This window comes from Gavia stellata, chromosome 16 (assembly GCF_030936135.1).
Source record: "Gavia stellata isolate bGavSte3 chromosome 16, bGavSte3.hap2, whole genome shotgun sequence".
Lineage (NCBI taxonomy): Eukaryota > Metazoa > Chordata > Aves > Gaviiformes > Gaviidae > Gavia > Gavia stellata.
The window spans coordinates 114,713-140,670 of NC_082609.1; the positions used below are offsets into that span (position 1 = coordinate 114,713).

At 40.8% G+C, this 25,958-nt stretch overlaps 1 protein-coding gene across 1 annotated transcript in view; it reads right to left on the reverse strand.

Annotated features, from left to right (window-relative positions):
- Positions 1-360: 360 nt before the first annotated feature.
- The window catches only part of KDM3B (lysine demethylase 3B), a 65,075-nt gene continuing 39,477 nt past the window's right edge, over positions 361-25,958 (reverse strand). Inside the window, exons 13-24 of the mRNA XM_059825304.1 lie at positions 23,668-23,795; positions 22,735-23,014; positions 21,463-21,719; positions 18,120-18,386; positions 10,436-10,607; positions 7,194-7,284; positions 6,976-7,106; positions 5,578-5,697; positions 4,940-5,079; positions 4,433-4,609; positions 3,743-3,877; positions 361-1,699 (exon numbers count right to left, since the gene is read on the reverse strand). Of these exons, the coding sequence (XP_059681287.1) occupies positions 1,619-1,699; positions 3,743-3,877; positions 4,433-4,609; positions 4,940-5,079; positions 5,578-5,697; positions 6,976-7,106; positions 7,194-7,284; positions 10,436-10,607; positions 18,120-18,386; positions 21,463-21,719; positions 22,735-23,014; positions 23,668-23,795 (1,979 nt within the window). The 3' untranslated portion in view covers positions 361-1,618. The remainder of the gene's footprint in view (positions 1,700-3,742; positions 3,878-4,432; positions 4,610-4,939; positions 5,080-5,577; positions 5,698-6,975; positions 7,107-7,193; positions 7,285-10,435; positions 10,608-18,119; positions 18,387-21,462; positions 21,720-22,734; positions 23,015-23,667; positions 23,796-25,958) is intronic.

Sequence of the window (25,958 nt, forward strand, 5' to 3'; positions counted from 1 at the left end):
CCATCACAACCTCCAAGGTCAGAAACCAGGGAATCTTTACCACCCCATACATACCTCCAGTGGAGAGGGCAGCTCTGAACCCCAACCTGTTAGGAAGATAGTGAGAGGTGGGGAGCACAGCACAAGAGATGCTGTTTATGACAAGACAGATCCTCTACCTAAACTATCTCTGAGAATCAAGAATCTGTAGGTTGCTTAGTATGCTCCCAGCGAGTACTTGGGATGCCAGGCGTAAAACACTCAAGCCTTCTGGGCAGACACAGGGCAAGAAATTAACAGGTTACACTACCAGAGGCAAACTCAAAGCAGGAAGATCAGTGTACAAGTCTGAAAGAAACTGCCCAGGCTGTTACAGTAAATGACTTTTATTTTTTAAAAAATGAAATAACCGTGAACATATTAACAGGCCTGCAGGTGGCACTACAGTACAGCTGGATATAAGGTAGATACATTTCCCCATGTACCCGGACAATGAAATCCATTGCATCAATGCTGACATTAGTAAATTCTGAATACAGTTCTATCAAGCAGGAACATTTTACTTAAAATAGTTCTGGACAAAGTTGACACTGAAAGTTAACTTTTCCTTCACTTTGGAAAGGATAGATGTTTTCAGCTAGCACTGGTATTGGGTGAACTAGTGCCTGCAGTCACCAGTGCAGGGAGAGATGTACAACATCTCTACATGAGAACAGAGTTTATACTCCTTTTTACTTCTCATTCTGAGGAAGCAGGGTGGTGTAGGGAGAGGGAGGAAAGATGGGTGAGGAATATGGGCAAGGGAGGTGGGGTGTCAATTTCTATTCACTCTCCTTTGGCTGCTTTTGTGCTATTTTGGACTGCTTTCTAAAAATCACTTCTTGATTTTATTGAAAGGAAGACTAAATGTAATGCGCCTTTCCTTGAAAATCCAGGAACAGTTGTGGTACTTCAAAAATACTAAAAATATCTACTTTCATGAAATATTAACTGTTTCACTACAAACCTAGTTTTTCACTAAATACACAATTCTCCTATTTCTGGAGTCTCCTGGGGAAAAAAAGTGGGTTCTCCCTTTATTTCTGCAACTCTACAGTGTATAGAGAAACGGCTACAAGAAGGGGAGTGCAGAGAATAGCTTTATTCTTTTCCTTGGCCTGTATCTCACATGGGAAGTTTGCTTAAATTCCTGCAGTTGGGCTACTGTTGGTCACACTCCTCAGCAGCTATCAACTAAGTCTGCAGTAGGACAACCCACCTCCAGCACATTCCTTCTAACTTCATGGAGACTGACTAGGCATGAGGAAAAAAAAAAACATCCACACTCTTTATACCATTTCTAATCATAATATGCAGGAACACCAAGTGGTTTCCATGTTCTTCCAATTTGCAAAAGGCCACAGGAAAGGGACATGGCACCTTTCGTTAGAATCTGGAATTCTGCATGTAACAGTGCGACCTTCCATTAGACCTTCAGTGTTGAGGCAGCGCAGAAAACAGTGGCTGAAGAGTGTGTGTAATACTGACCACACCAGCTCTTACTGAGAAGCCTCTGCTCCTGCAGAGGCAGTCATGTGCAGTCCCTGTATATACTGTGAGCAAAAGGCTTACTTCACAGGGCATTTGGAATTAGCAATTCCTATGATCTAGCTAGCTTGGATTCATGAGCTTTCAGTGTGCCAACTGCATCTTTCACTGCATGGTAGATAATGTTCTTCACCTGTAACAGGAAAAAAAAAAAATCAACTTCTACAGTCTAACAAAGGAGAGTCTTACATACCTATGCAATCAACTTTGACAGGTGAATTTGTAATAGTTGGTAAGTATACACAAAGTATATACTATCACTGCTTCAGGATATCAACAGCACAAATTTTAACTGTCATGGTTAGACGACAAATATTTTAGACACTTGCACCGATTTATTAACTCATTTTCTGGTCACCCAGCAACATATATTTACTTCCATTATTTTAAGATAAAGTCTCTCTGTTTCGTGAGAACTAGGAGGAAGTACACTATGAAATCAAGCATATGAATTTATTTTGAAAAAGTCCTTGTGATCCAAGTCACTTACAGATTCACATGAATCAAACCCAAAAGGAGCAAGAAAATCATCTGGTTTAACCCTGTGTAAATTAAGACGATGCAACAAATCACCCTGTTGTCTTTGTATGGAGGCTAGAAATTCTAATTTATAATTCTTCTAGTCTTCCAGAAAGGCAAGCAAGATCAGAGATAAAAAAATCCACTAGTACTCACAGCAGTATGTTGCACGCTTAGCTATTTAACAATCAAAGCTCTATCTTGTTTCTGTTTTTTCTGATCCAAGTTTATTTGAATTCAGTTTCTAGATATTGAACGGAACAGTTTCACCTTTAAGTGAGTAGCTTAATTGCACTTGCTCAAGTAACTGCCAAGCACCATCATTTTTTCCTAACGTACATATGATCTCAGTCTTTTGTATCATTTATGTGACAGTTATTGTCTCTGTGTATTTTTTTAATATATATATAAAAAATACAGACACATTTATATAAAAATACTATAAAAATATACATGAAAAATTACAAAGAAAAACGGTAAAGTTTGGCTGTGAGGCACAAATACAACCAGTATTCCTTTTCACAGGAGTATGGAGTTCCACTTTGCCAGCAGTTACTTTTTTCCCTTTTTTTTTTTCATAATAAGCATTATTCATTTGCAACCTATTCATTTACAGAAACACTTCCACATCTGTATCACTACAGCTGAAGAGGTACAGTGTTAGAAGCTGGATCCCCACAACGAGAGTTGATCCTACTTTCGCTTTCCTTTAAAATCCTGTGCAAATCCATATAGAAACTTATAGCAATTTTTCACTGAATTATTTGAGAGAATTAACATGGTAAGCTCTGACATTCTTGGTGACATACTGGAGAATGGCTATATATTGAGTACTCACTTTTGCAAAAACAGCCATTCTGCAGATCTCCACCCTCCTTCATTTTACATGCATGAGATTACCAATAGACAAAAAATGCTGAGAACAAAATTTGCAAACTAGATACTAACTCTTCAGAAGCATACGTAGGTGAAATCAAAAAAGGAGTCCTAGATTCTTCTCTCTATAGAACTTACTGTCTTACAGACAATGTACTACTTCAGTGCATAATATGTTCTGTGCATAATTACTAGTTTAAGCAGTCACGTTTCTTCAACCCAAAACACATTTAATTTTCTTGTTTGGGACTAATTTAGAGTCATAGAATCATTTAGGTTGGAAAAGATCATCGAGTCCAACCATAAACCTAACACTGCCAAGTCCACCACTAAACCATATCCCTGATTTAAATAAGCAAGCCTTCACTTCCAGAGCAATTTTCCTTTAGGCAATAAAGAAATAAATACAAGTGCCCTTGGTCAACTAATATCTTTTCAAAACAAAGCACTGCTTTGACTTTTTAACAGGTTTTTTTTTTCCTGCTATGCTTCACTGTCATTCAGGATTCAGCCATTTAAAAACTTATTAATACCGACACATGCACTAGTCCAATAGTGGGAAAGTTCTCTGGAAATCCAAAAGTTTATTACTAATTTTTGTTTACATAATACTGTAGACAGATGCAGTAATTATTTTTTTTAAATACTAATCAAATGATATCTCAAAAGTTGTGGAAAGTTGTTATTTTTTTTCTTAAACCATCAGCCACACGTTTCTAGCACTGAACAAAACTGGCAAAACACAGGATCTATTTAGTGACTACTGTCATAAAATGGTTACCTGCAGTTTATCCTCATGGTTTGTATGAGTATTAGAGAGGTGCCTGAACTCCTGGGTCAGACGGAAGCAGTGCTTCACATGTTCTGGAGATACAAAATCTTCTGCGACTTTAATGCAGCTGTACAAATTATGGACCTAAAAAACACCGTATCAAATGATAGATACATCAAGATTGAGCGAACCATACAAAAGCCAAAAAACCTGAAAAAAACCCCCACCACCATGTATGATACGTTCTTCCACATTTACTTATCAGAAACAGAAACTGAAGCCTATTTGAATTGTGTCTAATGGTAAAAACAAAACAAAATACATGACATCTCACATGTTCCCTATTTTCCCACATAAACTAGTGTTCCCTAAAGCAAGTTCTCTACTGTTCTCCACACGTTTTTGGAATTCCTTCCCATTGGCTGAAGTTTCACTACACAGAAGTGTTTTCCCACCATTCACCCTAATTTTTTTTTTTTTTTCTTAATTCTATCACAGTACTGTACACATCATTCAGGTATTTATGTGATTTTTACTAATATAATGACTAAGTTCCGATTCAAACAGTTCCTGTAAGAACTGCATACGTAGAAAAAGGAGCATAAGTCAGCAATACTAACTGTTATTTTGAAGTTGCAGTTCTGTTGTGCCTCAAGTTCAATTTTATTTGTCAATATGGCCTAGAGTTGGCATACTTACCTGATGGGGAGCACCTGCAGGAATGAACACAGCATCTCCAAGGAACTGCACTATTGCCCAGCCTTGTACACCATACTCATCATAGAGTCGCTTACGTAAGGTCTGGTCCAAGTACCAACTTTGGTCATGAATGGGGTCATGATCTGGGGGATTTTCTTGGCCTTGTTCTTCTCCAACCTAGGGCCAAGATACGGGGTCGGGATGAAACCATGACACAGCACCTTGCTATTGCTGGCTCACAAAAAGCTCTGTACCAAAAAACATAAGCTATTTCAAGGTAGGACATTTGTTTCATTAAGCTCATTTAGGCCTTAACTAGTGACATGTGCATTAGTACAAAGATTCTAGACCAGGCTGAAAACCTGGGAACCTAACTATTAATGTCCTCAAAGACAGCATTAGAATACCTATGCACTGGATGTTGATAGCAATTTGTATCATTCAGCTGCTGTAAGTAAGCTAGTCAAGGAATCCTGTAGGCTCAAGCCTCCTTTGTAACCAACATACCTTCCGGAGAAGTTCCCTTATCTTTTCAGCATCCTTGGCAGCATAGATGTGCCACAATGCTCCGGGTTTCTCTCTTCCTTCATGGATTCGCTGCTTTGTTACATCATCAGCATCTCCCTCATCAATTGTTTTCAGAACCTCTGAAAGGGGAATCCACATAAAAGCGATATGATTACAAAGCTTCTGATTTTTGACATATAGAAGAGGAAGGAGCATTTTGAGCTGCTAAATCCAGTCACACTGCTACTGCAACTGCTGTATCATACAGTGCCCTTCCTAAGCACATCAAGCTTCGTCTTAACAAAATTCAGGAAATGTGTCAATTGACAGCTCATCACAAAGCTCAGTCATGAATTCAAACTGAACTACAATTATTCAAATATAAGAAGAATAAAGAGCAACTTATCACCCTTTCTTCTCCCTTCTTCAGGGAGATACCTAAAACTCTGCTGCTTCCACAGTTGGGAACCAATGAAGCATTACTGCACTTTTAAGTATGTGGTGCAGACATAGCAAACTGCCTTGTATATTTGGGTTATATCTCAGATATGACACGCTTAAACAATAAAAGTTGGTCGTCTTTCTCACATGCACAATTAATTTTTAATGGACAGAAAACAGCTTTCCTCAAACATTACCATCATCATGGGTCCCTTCACCAATGGGAATCCCAACGTACACCATGACATTAACAGCATCAGACACATCCAAGTGCAGGTTTGTGGTACCAACTCGTCTGTCTTCTGCAGTAATTAAGCCTATAATAAAGTGTAAAATAAAATCAAATTCTATTTAAGCTCTTATAGAAATAACCTGCCTGAAAGATCTTTCTAGAATGCTAACTTTATACAGCAATGAGAGCAAGAACCAATGTCAAAGGGCAGCTGAAGTAGTTATTTTCATGTCATGTGTGGCATAAGTAAAATGTTTACTGATAAGTAGTATTTTTATTTTACGGGAAAAAGAAGTAGCAAATATAGTTCACCCAAGTCATGAGAAAACAAGCATTTTAAAAACAAAGCCTGAACTTGTACTTGTTACTGTAGGTGTATCAATAATTGGAATGCAAAACCTTAAAAAACCCTGCACCCATCTCATAAATATTCGAAGAGAACTACAGAATTTACATTAGGGTAACTTTGCTTCCATGTACTTGCTTTGCAAAGTGGCTGTAACTTGTTGGTTATCAGTGTCACTTGACATTTTTCAGGATATACAAAGAGCAACTACTGTATTTATCTTACTCTAAGGTTGCAAAAGAAAGTACTTCCAAATCAATCGCTTATTTAAAAGTATCCTGCAAATTTAACAATAATTTGTTTTAAAATAGAAGTCTCCAAAACCTGCTTTTGGCCATAACCTCAAAGTCAGCACATTCGGGAACTGAAATACTTCAAGATGATATGACATGCATTAATTATTCATGTCTTCCACACTCTGCTATACTGACAATCATTTGAAAATTTAATGCTTCACAGCCCCATGCAGGGTATGTGTTCAGACAAAGGTTTCCTCCATTTGTATGCTATTTACCTACTGTATAGTCTTAAGAGGACAAAACTATCCAATTCAGGTAGCTGAACATGGTGACAGTTTTGTCTTGCATGTTGTCTGTGGTCTGGATTGTGAGACATGGATGAAGAATATTACAACCCTGGTCGGAAACATGAACACACAGACCAAAGTGCCCAGAAGCTGGCTAATTTTCCTCTCAAATGTATCAATCTCAAAAAGATATTAACTTTGCCTTGAACCCTGTATCGGTATTATGCTAATTATATGTATTAAATAATAACTGTTTGCTAACTTATCACATGCACATCTCTTGGAAACCACAAGGCAAAAAAGGGCACATCTGACAGACAGAGGACTAGTGCAGGAATAGGCTGCAGGACCAATTAAAAAAGTGACATTGTGCTCTAGGATAAGCACTGAGTTTTGATTTATGCCACAGCCTTGCATATGCCTTAAGTATAATAAAAAGTATAATAAAGAGTCACAAAAAAATCAACATCTGCAGAACTACTCTCACATACCATAGGCATTGTACATTTTGGGACCCAAATCAGGACGGACAAAGTAGCTTGGCAGCCTAGAAGCCAAATTCAATCTGCCATCCCTCTTGGTATATTCAGGAAGAGGAAGATTTTCCATCAAGTCCTCAAACCTAGAGTGCAAAAAGAGAACAAAGGCATATTTTCCTCCTGTAGTGCCTACAGCCATTCTGTGGGCATTGATACTAAGGTTTACTTACCTTGTAGGCATCATATCTCTAAAGTCCTCCCCTGGAGGCCAATCCTTTAACTTTAGTACCATTGGCTGACCATCATCTGACCTGAGCCGTTCTGCAAGAAACAAATTAAGATTTCTTCATGTAATATTTTTTTACCATAGCCCATTACCTTGTTTAAACTGTAAGTCTTTTGCACGAAGACCTCTGACATTGCACAGCAAAATGGATCCTGATTTTTCTTTGGGCTTCCAAGCATTATCATAGTATGACCAAACAACGGTTTAACAATTTTATTTTTATACATATAAAAAATATATATCAATCATTACCCACAGCAGGAGAGTTTGACAGATCTTGCACAGCTGCTAAGTTTTAGAGTAGTTTTTATTCAACTTTGAAAACAAGCCTTTCCAAAGGATTCTGCCTTACTATTTTTACCGGTCTAAAGGAGTTTTACCTTTCAAGAGGAGTGGTGCTTCTATAAAACTGAAGCTATTGGTTCATGCTCTGAAATCAACCCTAACTTCAATATAAAGCAAGAAACCATGGTACACCACACTCAAAAAAGCTAAATGGCAGGTGGTTACTGAGGAAGACAGCCTTTAGTTTTTTTTAATTCTTCTTTGCTGGAGGCAATCAGATTAGCAGGATGCCGAATTCAAACATTTGTTCTTCAGTTCAAGAGTTGTACATAAGTTCTGACAGGTATCAGAGAAAACTCGTAGCACAGACAGATGACATTACGTATGCAACAGTGGATGTAAAATATGACAGCACTGACCACATCAACTGCTGTTTTGCCTCAACTGTTACAATGGCTAAGAGAGTATACCTGCAAGTGGTACGTGCAGCAGCAGCTTAGAAGACTCAGCATAACATTTAGAGAGAAACAAAGTTCATTCTTCTACCAGATTCTTCACAACTCTACATGAAGCCATCAGCTGGAAAACAGGATGTACTGCAGCCTGACACCTTCACATCCCCTTTTCCCCAGAAAGTAACATCCTTCACCACTTCCTACCTTACCAAGGATTGTCAGCAAAACAAAAAAGCAACTGATCTTACCCAGACCTAGCAGAGCTGCTGACAGCACCAAAAGAGAAAGCATATCTAAGAAACTAGGACTTGGAGACCTGTGAATCACATCTGCATTATACATCAACAGGCTACAGAAGACAGCCTTAGTTTGCAATATAAAAAATTATTTTATTGACATTCAAAGGAATTAAGAACTGCAGATATGTAAACCAAAGTGACTGATTTAAAGAAAACGAATTTTGATGAGCTACAGATTGTAGAGAGGCAAGTGAACTGAAAAGCTCAAGGACTCGAATTGAAAGATGTTTCAGAACTTCCCATATTCAAGATTTAGAACTCATCAAGGATCTTTGTTCCAAACAAGGACAAGAAACTTGTAGGAAGGCTATTCCAAAAGGACAGAATGAAGAGCTACCTGGAGGAAAACATATGCATCTGACAAATTACATGAAACTGGAGAAAATCCAGAATACGTCTGATCAGAAAAGAAAAGCAGGTCTAAGAAGGACCAAACCAAAAAGGTAGACCTGCCAAAAGTCCACTCAGAACTCAAAGATTTTAAAAGTAAACAGCACAAGATTAAAATTAACTAGAAGTATCATACAGAATAGTTAAGGTATTATCTCAATATCACCTCCAAATTCAGTGGCTGTTCTACATCTCTTCAATAACTTAATGCAAGTGGGGGTTGGAAACCAGCCACATATTTGAGAAATCTAAAATTCATGTAATGCAGAGAAGTCAGAGCAATTATGTAATTTGCAACCAGTTTTTGTATGAGTTTGTGTGTGAAATCTCTGGACTGGTAGCAAATAATACTCTTCTAAATTGGGGATTGCATATGGCTGAAAAACACTAAATAACATGTATTTAAAAGAAACTAGCAAAAGTGATCAGGTTTTCCAACCTAGATCACTAACATTTCTCATATAAAGTGTGGTAAACGCATTGTCTAAAAGAAAGGCAGCAGCTGATTTTGCTGAAAGGAAATATCTGTCTGGAGACAAACTACAAATAACATTTCTCACAGGTAACTTGACCCATACAAATTTACTATTTTCATTAACTACCATAGCTCAAAAGTGAAGAGTTTGTGAAGTTTCCCAATTACCGTTAATACACAGAAAGACCACACCATTATATCCTTCTAGGACATTTATTTCTGAGTAGTAACAGAAATAGTACGAAATTTAACAGTACAAGATACAAGACTCTGTACTTGGAACTGTATAAAAACAAGTCAAAAGTTGGGAGCTCTTTGATTGGAAAATTACTAGGGAAGGGAATATTCTTGGTCTACAAATCTATCATTTTGTTCGCTGTTGAACAAACATTCCAGTAAGTCATGCCAATAGTTCACCATTCCTGCTATGTGCACATAGCAATAAATACAGTAAATGTTTTATACACAACACTAAGATCAGCAATATTGCAATGAACTGTTACAACTCTAATATGTGTAGATATAAGACCACTCTGATCTAGGTATATACAGTCTAAAATAGAGCACTCCGCTTTTCAGAAGCTCTTTAATATGACCAGTTACATCCCCAAGCACTTTAACTGGTTAGCTTCCACATCCACACTTGACAGAACATTTTCTCAAAGACGAGCTCAAGCATTACGTAATGTGTTATCTATCACATGAGGTATGCATACAGCATTGCTATTCAAAATAGATATAAACATGTATTTGCACTTGCAGATGATCTACCATAAAAATAATTTGCAACGTCAAGTTTACTTAGTTGATGTATTCCACCAAGTCTGAGTTTTAGCATCAAAAGACTCAAGTCTGTTTTAGCTCTGCAGGTTCCCTTTAGTATTATAATAAATGTTGAGGTTGGAAGGAGAGTAAGGACAGTCAAATCACTTACTGTTTTAGTAACATAACTGATGATTAATTTCACTGAGGAAAGTTCAAAAAAAGTGGGTTTCCCATTAAATGGATCATCTTTTGACACATGAAAGTAACACACACCAACATACTGTAGTACAGAAGAAGTTTTCTTGGGCAGCCCTGCCCTAATCTTCACCAATGAAGTATTTTCTAGGGTGCGCTACATCTGAGGAGCAATGGCTTCTTTGGATGAGACTGAAAGCTATTCTGATTTTTTTTTTTTATTATTATTTTTTATTTTTTGAGAAAATAGGTGGAAAAGGAGTATTTGAAGGTAGCAAGACAGACTGCTCAGTTAAACTAGTCAGCCATAGATATTACTTACTAGATATTATCTCAAAGCCATCCCAGAAGTCACGCACTTTCACGTCTGAAATTATGGCACAGTTCCTGCAGTTCACCAAATCTACATCTTGATCTCCAAATTCCAGGCTGAAAGCTTCTGGTTTCCAAAGCTCTGACTTCAACTTCTTATGGACACCAGATACCAGCACGGGCTGAGAATACAAAGATGAATGCTTACTCCACCATAACCAAATTTCTTACACATGCAGCCAAACTTTCTTAAGAGCTGAGACTCCTGGCTACCATCATACAAAAGACACCACAAATTTATTTTCATCCATGTCTGGTTTTTGTGCATGAAACAAATAACCAGAGTCAAAGCAAACTTCAGTTCCAGGCCATGTGCAGTTGCCTTAGAAGTGGTATTGTATTAGACTTACTAAGGCAAGTGTATTAGGTCTACACAGCAAGGTGTTAACAGCAGGGGCGGGCTCTGTGAGATGAGGCTGGGACCTGCCCCGTGCTGGACACAGATGGTTCAACCTGGCTCCAACAGACACATTGCTGGCCAAAGCTGAGCCCATAATTGACACTGGTGGCACCTCTGTGATAATAAGAAAGGGTAAAAAATGCTCCGCAGCTGCTAGGGAGGGGCGGGAGGAGAGGAGGGGAGAAGGAAGTGAGAGAAATAACTTTGCAGACACCAAGGTCAGTGAAGAAGGAAGGGGAGGAGGTGCTCCAGAGATTCCCTTGCAGCCCGTGGAAGACACCATGGTGAAAGCAGATTGCCCCCCTGCAGCCTGTGGAGGACCGCAGTGGAGCAGAGGGAGATGCCCTGAAGGAAGGTGCAGCCTTTGGAGAGCCCATGCTGGAGCAGGCTCCTGGTAGGAGCTGTGGCCCTTGGAGAGAAACTGCGGCCCGTTGGGGACCCACGCTGGACCAGTCTGTTCCTGAAGGACTGCAGTCCATGGAGAGGGCCCATGCTGGAGCAGTTCATGAAGGATGGTATCCTGTGGGAGGGACTCCACACTGGAGCAGGGGAAAATTGTGAGGAGGAAGGAGCAGCAGAGACAAAGTGTTACGAACTGACTGCAACCCCCATTATTCTCCATCCTCGCTGTGCTGCTCCGGGGGTTGAGGGGGTAGAAGAGTCAGGGATGAAGAAGTAAAGTTGAGCCTTTAGGAAGAAGGAGTGGTGGGTGGGGGTAAGGTGTTCTTAGCTTTGTCTTTGTTCCCCAACATCCTACTCTATTTTTAATTGGCAATAAATTAAATTACTTTTTCACAAGTTGAATCTCTCTTGCCCATGACAGCAATCGCTAAGTGATCTTCCTGTCTTTATCGTGACCCACAAACTTTTCCACCTTATTTTCTCCTGTCCTGTTGAGAAGGGGGAGTGAGAGAGTGGCTGGGTAGGGGTCTGGCAGCCAACCAAGGTCAATCCACCTGTAGCAGTACAGTGGCTGTTGAGTCCCACAACCTCTCCTTTTTTTAAGCACAAATGCAACTACCACTAGAAACAGCATTTGTAGTAACGCCTTCATATCAGAATATGAAGATTTCATATGAGAATTTTTTAACTATTTCACTCATTATTTATGTATAATCATGGATCATCGTTAATTCCCTAGTACAAAACCAAGTAGCAGAGAAGTGGCTGTTCACTTGTAAAAGGGGTTTTAAGATGTTTAGGCTAACCATGTATATACATTACACACTAAGATTTGAGTGGCCTCTCCCCATAAATACTCAAGGCGTTTGCTAAACTAACAATAGTACGAAAAGGTATACTAGACAATCCTCCCAACACTGGCCAAGACCTTGTCAGTTCCTCTCACCCTGCTATCTCTAGACAGAGTTACAAGACTTGAGAGAAAAGGAAAAGAGGGTATGAAATGAATTTGCACATGGACTATCCCACCTGAAGAACTCTACGCTTAGTAACTGCTTGCTAGCTGTGTTCAAATGACAGTTCACGTCATGTGTCAAATGACATGTTCACATGTTTGAATCAATTCCCAGCTGTGTCCTACACATTAACAATGATCTGAAGGTGGATCTTGGGTTTATTCACACGAAGAGGTCAGTACAACCCTGAGGATCACAGATGCCCACAGATGTTCTAGTAGTATCAGTGCATTAGGCAAAGATACCTACAGAGCTATAGACAAGCAACTCCAAACTTATGTTGCTTAAAAACACTCCAGTAACTAACCATTGCTTGACCTGGATTGCCTGATGGCCTCTGACAGGACGAGTATCCATTTTAGTCCCTAAGTGAGGACAACTATTCATTCAGAAATGGAGGAAAAAAAACCAAACTTTGGGGATAACAGAAACGGCCTTGGTTTTCAAATATAACACAACATAGCCCTTAAGTTCTAGAAGGTAGCAATGAAACCTCAACTCCAGAAGAGTGAGGGGTTTAAGAAAACAAAAAGGGGTTTATTACTTTACTCCTGTCAACTTCAGGAAAAAAAAAAAAGAGCAAAAAAACCACCACAGAAACATTTAGGTTGGAAGGGGCCACCCTCACACCAAAAAAAAAAAAAAAAAGGTGTTTTCTTGTGTTCAGGTTGAACTTCCTGGGTTTTATTTTGTGCCCATTGCCTCTTGTCCTGTCAGTGAGCACTGCTGAGAAGAGTCTGGCTCCCTCTTCCTCATTCCCTCTCATCTGGTATTTATACACATTGATAATATTTCCTCCCCACACTCCCCCGAGCTGTCTCTTCTCTGGGCTGAACAGTCCCAGCTCTCTCAGCCTCTCTTCATATGAAAGATGCTCCAGTCCCTTAATCATCTTTGTGGCCCTTTGCTGGACTTGCTCCAGTAAGTCCACATCTTTCTTGTACTGGGGAGCCCAGAACTGGACACAGTACTCCAGGTGTGGCCTCTACCCGTGCCAAGTAGACGGGAAGGATCGCTTCCCTTGACCTGCTGACAACGCTCCTCCTAATGCAGCCCAGGATGCCGCTGTCCTTCTTTGTGGTGAGGATGCATTCGTGGTTTACGGTCACCTCCTTATTCACCGGTACCCCGAGGTCCTTCCAGGCAAAGCTACCTTCCAGCCGGCCGCCCCCCAGCATGTACTGCTGCAGGGTGTTATTTCTCCTGAGGTGCACAACTTCACATTTTCCCTTGCTGAACATGAGTTTCCTCTCGGTCTAATTCTCCAGTCTGTCCAGATCCCTCTGAATAGCAGCACAACCATCTGATGTATCAGCCATTCCTCCCAGTTTTGTATTGTCTGTAAACTTGCTGAGGCTGTATGAACTCTGTCCCATGTAGGTCATTAATAAGGATGTTAAATAGTTCTCAACCAATACTGACCCCCTAGGGTACACCACTAGTGACTGGCCTCCAGTTGGACTTCGTGCTAGTGATCACAAGCCTCTGAGCATGGCATTTCAGTCAGTTTTAAGTCCACCACACTATCCACTTATCTAGTCCATGCTTCACCATTTTGTCTGATGACATTAGGACAGTGTCAAAAGTCTTATTAAAAGTTAAGATAAAAAACATCCAGTGCTCTCCCCTCATCCACCAAGCCAGTCATCTCATCACAGAAGGCTATGAGGCAGGTTAAGCATGACTCAAACAAGCATTCCTGAGCCCCTCTTCTCTTTAGGACCATATCCCCTAGGATACTTCCAAGCAGGCATCTGAAAAGGTGAAAGTCTGCTCTTCTGAAGCCCAGGCTTGTGATCTTGCTTTTTTGCTTTGCTCCCTCCTCTTAGGATCTTGAACTGAACCCCACCATCTGACAGTCACTGCAGCCAAAGCTGCCCCTTACCTTCACATCAACAACCAGTTCTTCCTTGTGTGTAAGCATGAGGTCCAGCAGAGCGTCATTCCCTAGTTGGCTCCTTGATCAGCTGTGTCAGGACATTGTCATCAATGCACTCTAGAAAACTTTCAGGAGTGCTTGTGACCTGTTGTGTTGTTCCTCCAGCAGATATCAGGGTGGCCCCATGAGGGCCAGGAAATACGAACATAGAGCTTCCTCCAGTTGTCTGAAGCAGGCCTTATCACTTCTTCTCGATCAGGTGGTCTGTAGCAGATACTTGCCACAACGTTGCCCACATTAGTCTGCTTGCTAATCCGTAAGCTCTCAAATGGCTCATCATCTCTTCCTATGCGGTTTCATGTATTCCAGCTGCTCCCTCACATAAACAGCAGTGCTCTCTCCTCACCTTCCTGGCCTGTCATTCCTGAACTGTCCTTCCTGAACAGCCTATACCTGTCCCTTGCCATACTACAGTTGCACGAGCTATCCCACCTCTTCTCCATCACACCAATGAGATTGTGGTGTGCAACTGCACACTAATTCCTCCTGTTTGTTCCTCATGTTGTATGCATTAGTATACAGGCACTTCAGAAAGGCACTTAGTCATGCTGATTTCCCAGAAACAGTACGAGAGTTTTCCTCACAATGCTGTGATGTACACAGTTCCTTACTTATGTGCACATGCTTGAGGTGGACATCTTTCATCCCTGTTTTCTTGAGTATGAGATTTCTCCTGTTCACATCACCCCACATTGCTTGCTTGCCAACCCAATCAACTAATTCCTTTCTTGATCACTGGTCATACTCTCCCTCCCTTGTTGTTCCTGGCTTGCAGCTCTCCTAATCAGGTTGGCCAGCCTGTTGGCAAAGATGCTTTTGCCCCACTTAGATGGATCCCATCTCTTCCAAGCAGTCCTCAATTCTCAAAGAGGTTCCCGTGATCATAAAACCCAAAATCCTGTTGTCGAGACCAGCTACAAAAACAATGGTTGACATGCAGAATTGGTCCACCCCTCTACTCCTCACCGGTAGGATTAAGAAAACCACCTGGGCTCCATGGCCTTGACCACTACTCCCAGACCCACATAGTCACTCTTGATACTGTCCAGGTCTCCCTGGTAGTATCGTTCATACCAATATGGAAGAGCAGCAGAGAGTAAATGTCTGAGGGACAGACAAGCTTTAGCAGTCTTTCCTATGTCCCAAATGTGAGGTCCTGACAAGCAGCAGACCTCCCTAAGATGACAATGCGCAAACACTGATCCCAAGTTTAAATGTATTCCCTGATCCCAGCAGGAATTGTAACATTAAGGCAATGGAAAGGTTTTAATTATATTCTACAAAAACCTAAGGATCACAGACGAGGAGTTAAATGACAGTACCTTTCACAGGATGGGCGGAAGCTGCTGCCAGGTAGACTTTAAGCAGATGGATAAACTAGTCTTCTTCAGTCCAGGAAAATAATGACAAATTTTGATCCCTGCTGTATTCACTTGACCACTTGAACATAACAATTAAAAAAAAAGAAAAAAAAAATCTGCTTAACCTAGTAGAACCCTTCCAGCTATTACGCAGATAATTTCTCACGGAAGAAAGAAAATGCTCTCTCTAGTGAAGAACGAAGCTAGGGTTGCAAGACAAAAGGATAGCAGACTTGGTTGGTAGACATTTCCTACCAGGTCTGATCTCAGACTACAGGGAGAAACCAAATAAAAGCCTCTGACACCACTCCAAATCTTCAGTATCTCTAAAAAGAGAAAGCCTAGTATGAAAACTCAGAAAAGAACAGGTTGCTATAGGATGAGAATCCTGACAGTATCCCCAGATGAGCAACAACCATGTTCAGGAGAGCAAAATGCTCTTGAAGAACAGCTCCAGAAAGAAATAACCGTATGGTCTCCCAGTAAACTCTAGGACAAGACAGAGTTTGACTTATTTCTGACAATTTCTAAGACAAAGGAGCTGAAAAACGTTGCTCTTTCTGCATGACACTGAAAGAATGCTGTTCATTATCCACTAGTTAAAGGGAAAAGAATTTTCTCTTTTAACAATTTGGGATGCTACCATGGCTAAGATCTTCATATGGCTCAGATCTAGTGTCCAGTGTGCATTTACCATGCTGGGGAGGATAGCTAAGAGGTTGGCTAAACTAACCTTTTCCAGCCCACAAAATGTGAAGGGGAACATTTGGGGGGATGTTGGTGGAATTAATGTTCTTTGACTTCACTATTAAAGGTGCAGCTGGGATGTACAGGAGGATGTCAGCCCAGAGGGAACTGTGACAGAGCAGAGTTTGTTGAGAGAGTAAGACAAAGCTATTCTAAACAGAATTGCAAGACAGTGACACCTGCCTGGGTCACCTGCTCTCTCTTGTGCAGGAATGAGACAGGTTCGGTTAGATTGCTTTCCACATTTCAGCAGGAAACTCAAGTGAGTGCAACACCACTGGAGAATCCCTGAATGAGCAAGGGACTTGCCTAGTCTGTTGCTATACAAGGGGTCCTCTGAATGATAAAGTCATCCAAATGCATCAATAGCACATCTTGGGGCAAAGCCTAAAATAGAGGGTCACAAATAGTACAAGAGCATGACAGTTGTGGCCGGAGCCTCAGAGTGTGCACCAGCTTGGAAAGCAATCCACACTGCAAGCTACACATCTGACAGAAGATTGGTAATCACATCTCTGGACTCCATAAGGAGTGTCTCAGGATTCGTTAACAGTCAAGAATCCCAGAGCCCAGTGCAGCACCTTGCACCTGGTGATTAACCAGTCTCATTTGCAGACAAACTGACAAGCACATCGTTTGTAAGTAGCTCCCAAAGTATTTAGGATCCTCCTCAGAGAGACAGTATTGTTTGCTGACAGAGAGGGTTGGGAGAATTGTCAGAGTATATTGACCAGAAACTAAGGAGCTCTTTGCCAAGTCAGGCAAGATGACTGACACCACAGCACTGCAAAAGAATGATCTGAAAACCTTCATAAATCAAAAAGATGCAACAGGTTAAAAAAAAAAAAAAAGAGAGAGATCCCTGCGCACTCCAAAAAAAAAAAAATCAGGACAAGAAGATAACTGCAATTAGGGGGAAAGCTGGCAGTATCAGCAGCAAGCTAAGTTTCTAGTCAGACAAGTGTGGGTGTGCTGCACAGTAGCCTCTTCCACCTATTAGGAGCTGGCTAGGGGAGTCAGAAACAGGAACTGGTCAGAGCAGCTACTCTCCGATTTTTTAAGATTCAGCTTGTCTGACCAGGCCAATCTTTATGACTCTCTGGAGAATTCTAAGCTGTAGCACTATGGATTGAGATCTGAAAAAGTGGCTATGCTGGCAGCAGGTCTAAGGTCCAGTCTCTTGACCGAAGGCCTAACCAGCTGATGACCACTCAGACAATCCAGGAGAGTGCTTAATACATGAGATGCTGAGTTCAAAACAATACTTGGGTTCACACAGGCTGTAGGCTCAGGATGAGACACTGCATCAAGTACACCCAAAAATTTCAGCAGAAATTCAGCAGGAATTACTGCATGCAGCACTTTCATTCTTGTACATGCTGCAGCTAGAAGGAATGGACCTTTCCCTGAGGCTATAAAGCATCAAGTATGGGGTAGATGCTAGGATACATGCAAGAAATCATAGAAAACACTGCTGGGCTGTTGTAGAGCAGGTTCAGCACAAACCACACCACAACCAAAAAGGCTGTCACAGCAAACACCCTCATACTGGTAAGCTGAGAAAAGCTCAATGTGCAAGGGCACATGGGCTTGAGTCAGTACAGAATGGAGTGAACAGGGCTGCTGTGTCCCCTGTTTGTAGTGCTACAGCGGAAATCTTCATTCATCATATTCACTCAGGAGCAACTGGCCAAAGTTTGAATGGACTTGTCAATAATCAAGGTACAGGTTAAAATTTCAGCAAGGGTTGGCTATTTGTCATCACCCACCTGGCCTTGTTTCCAGCACTCCCTGAAGATCTTCCAGTTGTTTTTGTTGCTAGGATCATGAAGGCAAAGGAGTCTACCATCACACAACCAAGAGTGGGAAGTGTGTGGATCCAGCACATTTAAGCCCATTACCATTTCCTTCACCTCTCTCTGTGTGTCAGCTAAATTACTAGCTCGTTTTGCAGCATCAGATGTCTTCTTATTTTCCACCACAGAAGCAATTATATGGTCTAAGAAGTTAGGCAGGCTGGCTTTACCTTTGGCTCCCTAGAAGATGTAAATCCAGAGGTAAGTTTAGTCTTGGAACAGCATACATATTAATGCATATCTGCTCTCATTCAGATTTTAGTCAAGGACATCTTGCTATCAGAAAAACATACAACCGTAAACAAACCAGCTCAGAGACAGGCACATATTCAGTAAGAACAGAAACAGCTATGTGCCTGTTTTCTAATAGTAAAACTTAAAATAACCTGCTACAGGCTATCTAGAAAGATATTACAGCAAACAATCATGGAATTTAGATTCGTGATCTAAACTCTGCTACTTTAATAGTAAAAATGGTTTACATTTTTCTTAACGTCATTAATATCTCAACTGTATTTCCCAATTTTCGTCATTCCATTACTAAGAAAGTGAATTCAATGCTGCCACAGGTAAGCTGATGAATACGGGAACATAAAGTAAACATTGGCAGATAGAGGAGAAAGTGCTCCCTGTATGTATAATGTTAGCAGAACCATTTGTAGACAGCCTCTCTGGCTGTGGCATCCATACTCCTTAAGGGACATTTAAAACTCCTCAAGGGACGTTTAAAATTTGGAAGAGATTAACAACACAACAATCTTAAGTTGTGTTCCTAACTTTAAAAAAAAAAAGCCTGCCTATAAGATCTTGCTATAGGCAAGGCCTAAGACACTAAATGTACTTCATATATTCAACAGAAGATAAACACTAACTGTATCATTATTCACAAGACATCTATGACAGGGGGCTGGGGTGTGATAGATTTCTGCTAGCAAAGAGCTTCTCATTCTAGCCAAAAAAAACCAACCAAAAAACACTCCCTCCCTCCCCTTCCCCCACTGCCCCCCGCCCCCCCCCCCCCTCCCCCCCGCCAAAAAAAAAACCAAACCAACCCACAAAAAAAAAAAACAGGGACTGGAACCTGAGTGAACAGTAACAATGAAAAAAACTATTACTGGAACAATTTTGCCATCTTCTTTAAAACTAAAGTTCAATAGACAGAAAATTTACCACCACTCAGCAGAAAATATTCATGGAATTATAGAAGAGTCTAGGTCAGAAGGAAGACCTAGAGATCATTTGGTATAACTTTCTGTTGAAATCAAGTTAAGTTACCCTGGGCTGGGTCAAGCCAAACCTTAACTTCTCAGAGAAGGAGATTACATCACTTCTCTGGGCAGCCTATTCCACTGCTTGAATGTAAAGTAAGAATTTTTTCTTATATCCAGACAGAATTTCCCCTGAAGCAACTTATGTCCATTGCCTCTTGCCCTGTTACCATGCATCCTTGTGAAAGGAATACCTCCATATTCTCTACAACTACTTTTTAGATATGATAAGATCAACCAGATCCCCAAAGCATTCTCTTCTCTAGGATGAAGAGAACCAGTTTCTTCAACCTTTCTTCATGTGTTAAGCTCTCCAACATTTTAATCACTCTTCATGGCCCTCCACTGGACCCCCTCCAATTTTTCAGCGTCATTCTTTAACTGGGGAGACCAAAACTGAAAAGTGTTCCAGGTGTGGCCTAACAAGTGCTGAGTGGAATAATCACATTCCTGGATGTGCTCCAGCTGTGTGCTTCCTGATGCAGCCCAAGACAGTTTACCTTCACAGCTGCAAGGGCACAATGCTGACTCATGTTCAGCTTGCTGTCCTCCAGGACCCTGGGCTCCTTCAAGAAGGGTTACACTCCTACTCATCAGACCCCAGCCTGTACTGCTGCTTGGGATTATATTAGCTTTCTACAGCCTGTCTTATGCCAATAAGACTAGATCATAACATCATCCGCTTATGATGGTCTTAAAAATGTACCTTTACGCTAAATCTCTAGAGGCCATGAAATAGATAATATGCAGTTTAACTATCAGAGTCAATGCTAACTACTCTTCACAACAGAATGTCAATGCTCCAGAAACAGCAAGATGATTCTCTTCATGAGCAGCAATCTATTCTTCCTCTCAATTTCACCAATACAACTGTTTCTCAGGTATGTTTTGTTCATATATGTTCTATATTAAGCATCCAGGTATTCAAGTGGGGGGTTGGACCAGAGTCCCCCACAAGTTCTTTCAAATCTAAACCACTCTGCGAAGACCAGAAGTCAAGAAAGTGAAAAAAGACATTACACAGTAGATCTGATTCAATATGGTGAAAGAATGCATAGAGTTGCAGGGACAGGGATACAAGCTGAGACAGGTCCTCTCAAGCCTTGAAGGAGTAACTTGCTTTAAAACAAGTGAACACAATTTGTTCGCCTGTACCCAGTGGTGAGAGGGGGCGGGAACTATTATTGGATTCACTTTCCTGTAGCAGCGACGTATTTTCCCATACAGCTATACCGTTCCCTCTACCAAAAACAAACAATATGAACTATTCTTAAGGTTCCATCCTTCCAGCCTGACATGGAGGAAAAAAAAATTCTGCTATGAGACAAGCCATTTCATCATCTTTCTCATTCTATCTGCCTAAACTTTTGGAGAAAGTATTCTCCAAGAAGAGCTAAGCCTTGATAAATTCCACAGAATCTATCCTTCTCTTAAATGCTTTTAACCATTTCAAATATCATTGATTTGTTCAGGTTTTTTTTAAGGTTATTTCTTCCTAAACAGATTAAAGAGAAAAAGTATGTTTATTCCAGAATAAGCATCCAAAAATAGCAACTACACCTTAAATTGTTAAATTCATATTCTATGTTAAATGCCTTTCAAGTATACTAAGGTTTTTTTAAGGAATTAATTTGCACATAGATTTTTGGCTTTTTCTGTGGTACGCTCTTGCAATATTTTTAAAGATGTGGAATTTAAAGTGAACTTTTATAGGGATGCCGATTATCAATTAAACAATTTAAAGGTTATATTTAACTCACTTTCTTGGTCTCTTGCAAGGAATAGCTTCTCCACAGCAGCAGTAAACCAAACCACCAACTAACAATTAGCATCAAAATTCTCTACGACTTTGTGGGGTGGTGAGTTTTGGTGATATACTGCATTTGTTTCAACTTTTAAGATACTATAAAAATGCTCAGATGAAAACCGTTAGATCATGAAATTCTTCCCTAGAACAGATATCATTGAAAGAATACAAAATTATTTACCGTAGAAGCTGCAGAAAAGACCGGAGGAAAGGGGATTCCTGTGTCTAATGGGACCTGTGGAAGCTTTCCTGGCCCTGTGTGTAGCAGATCTCTGAGGCTGGAACCTTCAGCTTTGTTGCTAGATGTCACTGGGCCCAACAAGAGGCTATTAAACAGCTTTGGGGTTAGTGGGGAAACCTTTGTACTGGAGTTGAAGGAATCCAATCCAAAGGGTGAATGGGATTCTTTATTAAGCACTGACCTCAGTGATCCTGATTCTGCAAGATAAATATCAACATTGAAGAAAAAAAAAAGAGGAAAATAAAAGAAAAATGCAAAGTTCAAATGATCATAAACTTCTCTGAAATTATTTGCTCTTGGATTAAATAGGATATTAACAGAATCTTGTGGTAAAGGTAAATTATCACTGCAACAGTGAATGAGGCACCTCAAAGAGAATCAAAGACATCGTGTATTCAGATAGATTTTACCCTTAGTATGCTGTTAGTTAAGGTTTTGAATAGCACAGTAGATCTGATCTGAAAGCATTTGATACACAAGAAACCACAACTTTGTAACAGACTCGATTAAAGAACATTTTCTTGGCTTTCTGAATTAATGTTGCAATATGAAACATTCAAATTTTAACTGTAGTCAAAATATTAGTGTGGCTAAGCCCTGCAAAAGTAGTGAGAGGGTCATGAACATTTAACATTTACATATAAAGTAGTTCCTGCTAGACATATGGACAGGAATAAATCCGGTGTTAGTCATGCTACCTCTGACAACTAGGAGCTGTATTCTGTGAACAGTTATTTCATATTAAGAATCACACTCAAACTATTGAGTATTAAAGAAGTTCTAAGCTTTCATCTGACCCTCCAAGCAGACTCTACTCTCTCAATTCTTTGGAAATGCACTCTTCACATAGCACACAAAACAGCTTTATTTACTTCAATAGTTATAAAGTGACAAAGGTGTATCTGAAATTAGTTACTATCATTTTACATCAGGATACCAGCTGCTTCTTACTTAGAAAATAAATACAAGAACTGGCACTGAAATAAACTGGGAGTGACAAGACAGTATTTTTACCCTCAGCTGTATCATCATCTTTCCAGCTTTGCGTATTCCTAAGCCTGTAAAAGAAAACTGCTTCTAAGAGGGAAAGGAAGGAAAACTACCATGTTCTTTTCTATTTAGGGCTAGGCACTCTCACAAAGAATAGCAACCAAGCAGTACATTATCATTTATCTTTTAATTCCAACCCCAGAGGGCACGTCTTCTGCTCACCTTTTGTTTCTTCTTTTGCTTTTTGTGTTGCTAAATCTGCAAGCCAGTGTAAGGCTGACGATGGAGCTGTTTCTGGACAAAGTGGTCTGTTAGTCTTTATTTCACCAGTGTTATTGGTTGGTAATGTCTCTGTTTTTGCAGGTTCTTCTATCCTACTATCAGTTGCTTCAGATTTTGGAACAGTGTCCATTTCTAGTTGCCCCACTCCTGCTGTCCCTGCTCCAGTGGAAAAGGTGCTCTCGTTTCCAGAGGCTGATGCACTAGGACTTACAGTCGGAAGCTAAAACAAAAATATAAACAACTGCTAAATGTTGAATAAAGAGAAGACTTGAACTTGGGAGACATTTTAGATATCCAATACATTGGGTTTTGTTTGTTGTTTTTGTTTGTTCATTTGCTTTAAGCACACAGTAGAGTTCCTTTATGCTCATACAGCAGCAGAGTACAGCACCTTCTTCTCTGTGTACATTAGACCTTGCATTGTGGTGTGAATTCTTACCACGTCATCTTTTAGTCGTCTTTTAACCCAAGCCCAGGCTTTTCAACTACTTTTTTTACAGGAGGACATTTTGTGTGAACAATAACAGAACTGCTCTAGATTCAGCGTAACATTCAGGAACCATAACAAAATAAATGCACATGTTGCAAGCTACTCATAGTGGTTTGTTTTAAGATACAGCGCCAATATGAATAGCTTCCTAACCCAACTTCTACATAAGAGTATTAGCCCAAATATCCGCTTACTAAATAACAGTTGCAGCACACATCCCCGAAAAACGTCCCAGAAGACTTCTGCTAAGCTTAAGCACTCAGAATACATATGGAGAAAATAAAGTTTGTATTTCGCATTAGATTAGTTTAAGGGATCTAACGTTTTAGTGGATCTTAAAAATATAATGTCAAACAAGGTAATTTCAGCCTCAAGTTACATACCTGTGATATTCCATTAGTGACAGCCGGTCTCAACACTGATTTGTTCTGCCGGTTAATACATGGACAGTTGGCTTTAATACCCCATTTGCCTCGTGCTGCATGAACCATGTCTCCAATATTGTAAAGCGCTGTAAATGAATTAAAATCTTTAATATCATATGTAAAGAAATCTAAAAACAAGGCCTTAACTATAATATATATTCATGCTGTACATGCCGTAACAGGACACTTGTCTGAATAGTGTGGAGAATTGTGCTAACTCTAGCTTTGCAATGCCACTGAGAGGCTGCCAAGCCTGGCAAATCCTACAGATTATCATCTGCTCCTACTATTCCATGTGGGGTCCAATGACACTGCAATGAGGCAACTTAGAACCATCAAAAGAGACTATATATCCCTTGGAGCAATGTTAAAAGGATCTGGAGCACAGGTGGTGTTCTCCTCCATCGTCCCAGTAAGAGGAAGGAGCTCTGAATTTCCATGTGTAAAAAAATCAAGCACAGAAGGCAGGAGAATGGCACGGGTCAGTAAGGACCTCCTGGTCAAACTAAAATGTGAGAAGGAAATGCATAGGCAGTGGAACCAGGGACATGTATCCTGGGAAGAATATAGCAACGCTGTCTGGATGTGTAGGAATGGGATCAGGAAAGCTAAGGCACAGCTGGAGCTGAATTTGGCAAGGCATGCAAAGAATAATAAGGGCTTCGACAGGTATGTTGGCCAGAAAAGGAAGATAAAAGAAAATGTACACATCACCTCCATCCCCACTAAAAAAAGACAGGAGATCTGGTGACAGCTGACATGGAGAAAGCTGAGGTACTCAACAATATTTTTTTCTCAGTTCTCACTGGTATTCTCTCTTCCCACCTCTCGCAAACCCCTGAACCTCAAGGCAGGGACTGGGGGAAACAAAGTTCCTCCCATCATAGGAGAATCATAAAATCATAAAGTATCTCAAGCTGGAACTGACCCATAAGGATCATCAAGCTGAACTCCCTGCTCCTCACAGGACTACCCAACAGTAAACCATATGACTAAAAGCATCGTCCAGATGCTCATCGAACTCTGACAGGCTTGGCGCCATGACCACTTCCCTGGGGAGCCTGTTCCAGTGACCAACCACCCTCTCAGTGAAGAACGTCTTCCTAATGTCCAGTCTGAACTTCCCCTGGTGCAGCTTAATTCCATTTCCTTGTGTCCTGTTGCTGGTCACTGCAAAGAGGAGATCAGCACCTCCCTTTCCGCTGCCCCCCTTAAGTTGTAGACTGCGATGAGGTCACCCCTCAGCCTTCTCTTCTCCAAGCTGAACAAACCAAGCAACCTCAGCTGCTCCTCATAAGTCTTGTCCTCAAGACCCTTCGCTATCTTGGTTGCTCTCCTCTGGACACACTCTGATGACCTTGTATTGAGGCACCCAAAACTGCACACAGTACTCGAGGTGGGCTGCACCCATGTCAGGTTCGAGACCACCTGAGGAACCTGAAAATACACAAGCCCATGGGACCTGATGAAACGCATCCCAGTGTCCTGAGGGAATTGGCTGATGTAGTTGCCAAGTCACTCTCCATCATATTTGAAAAGTCCTGGCAGTCGGGCAAAGTCCCCAGTGACTGGAAAAAGGAAAACATCATGCCCATTTTTAAAAAGGGTAAAAAGGAGGACCTTGGGAACTACCGACCAGTCAGCCTCACCACAGTGCCCAGTAAGATCATTGAGCAGGTTCTCCTGGAAGACATGTCAAAACATATGGAAGACAGGGAGGTGATTAGAGACAGCCAACATGGCTTCACCAAGCACAGATCATGCCTGACTAATCTAGTCGCTTTCTTCAATGGAGTGATTGCATCATTGGACAAGGGAAGAGTAACAGATGTCATCTACCTAGACTTCTTGTAAGGCCTTCAATACGGTCCCCCACAACATTCTTGATGCTAAATTGGAGAGATATGGGTTTAACAGATGGACTCTGCAATGGATAAGGAAATGGCTGGATGGCCACATCCAAAAGAGTTACAGTCAACGGCTCTATATTCAAGTAGAAATCAGTAACAGGACGTGTCCCTCAAGGGTCTTTACTGGGACCAATATTATTTAATATCTTCATCAATGACATAGACAGTGGGACTGAGTGCACCCTCAGCAAGCTTGCGGACGACGCCAAGCTGAGTGGTGCAGCTGATTCACTAGAGGGAAGGGATGCCATCCAGAGGGACCTTGACAGGCCTAAGGAGCGGGCCCACGTGAACCTCATGAAGTTCAACAAGGCCAAGTGCAAGGTCCTGCACCTGGGT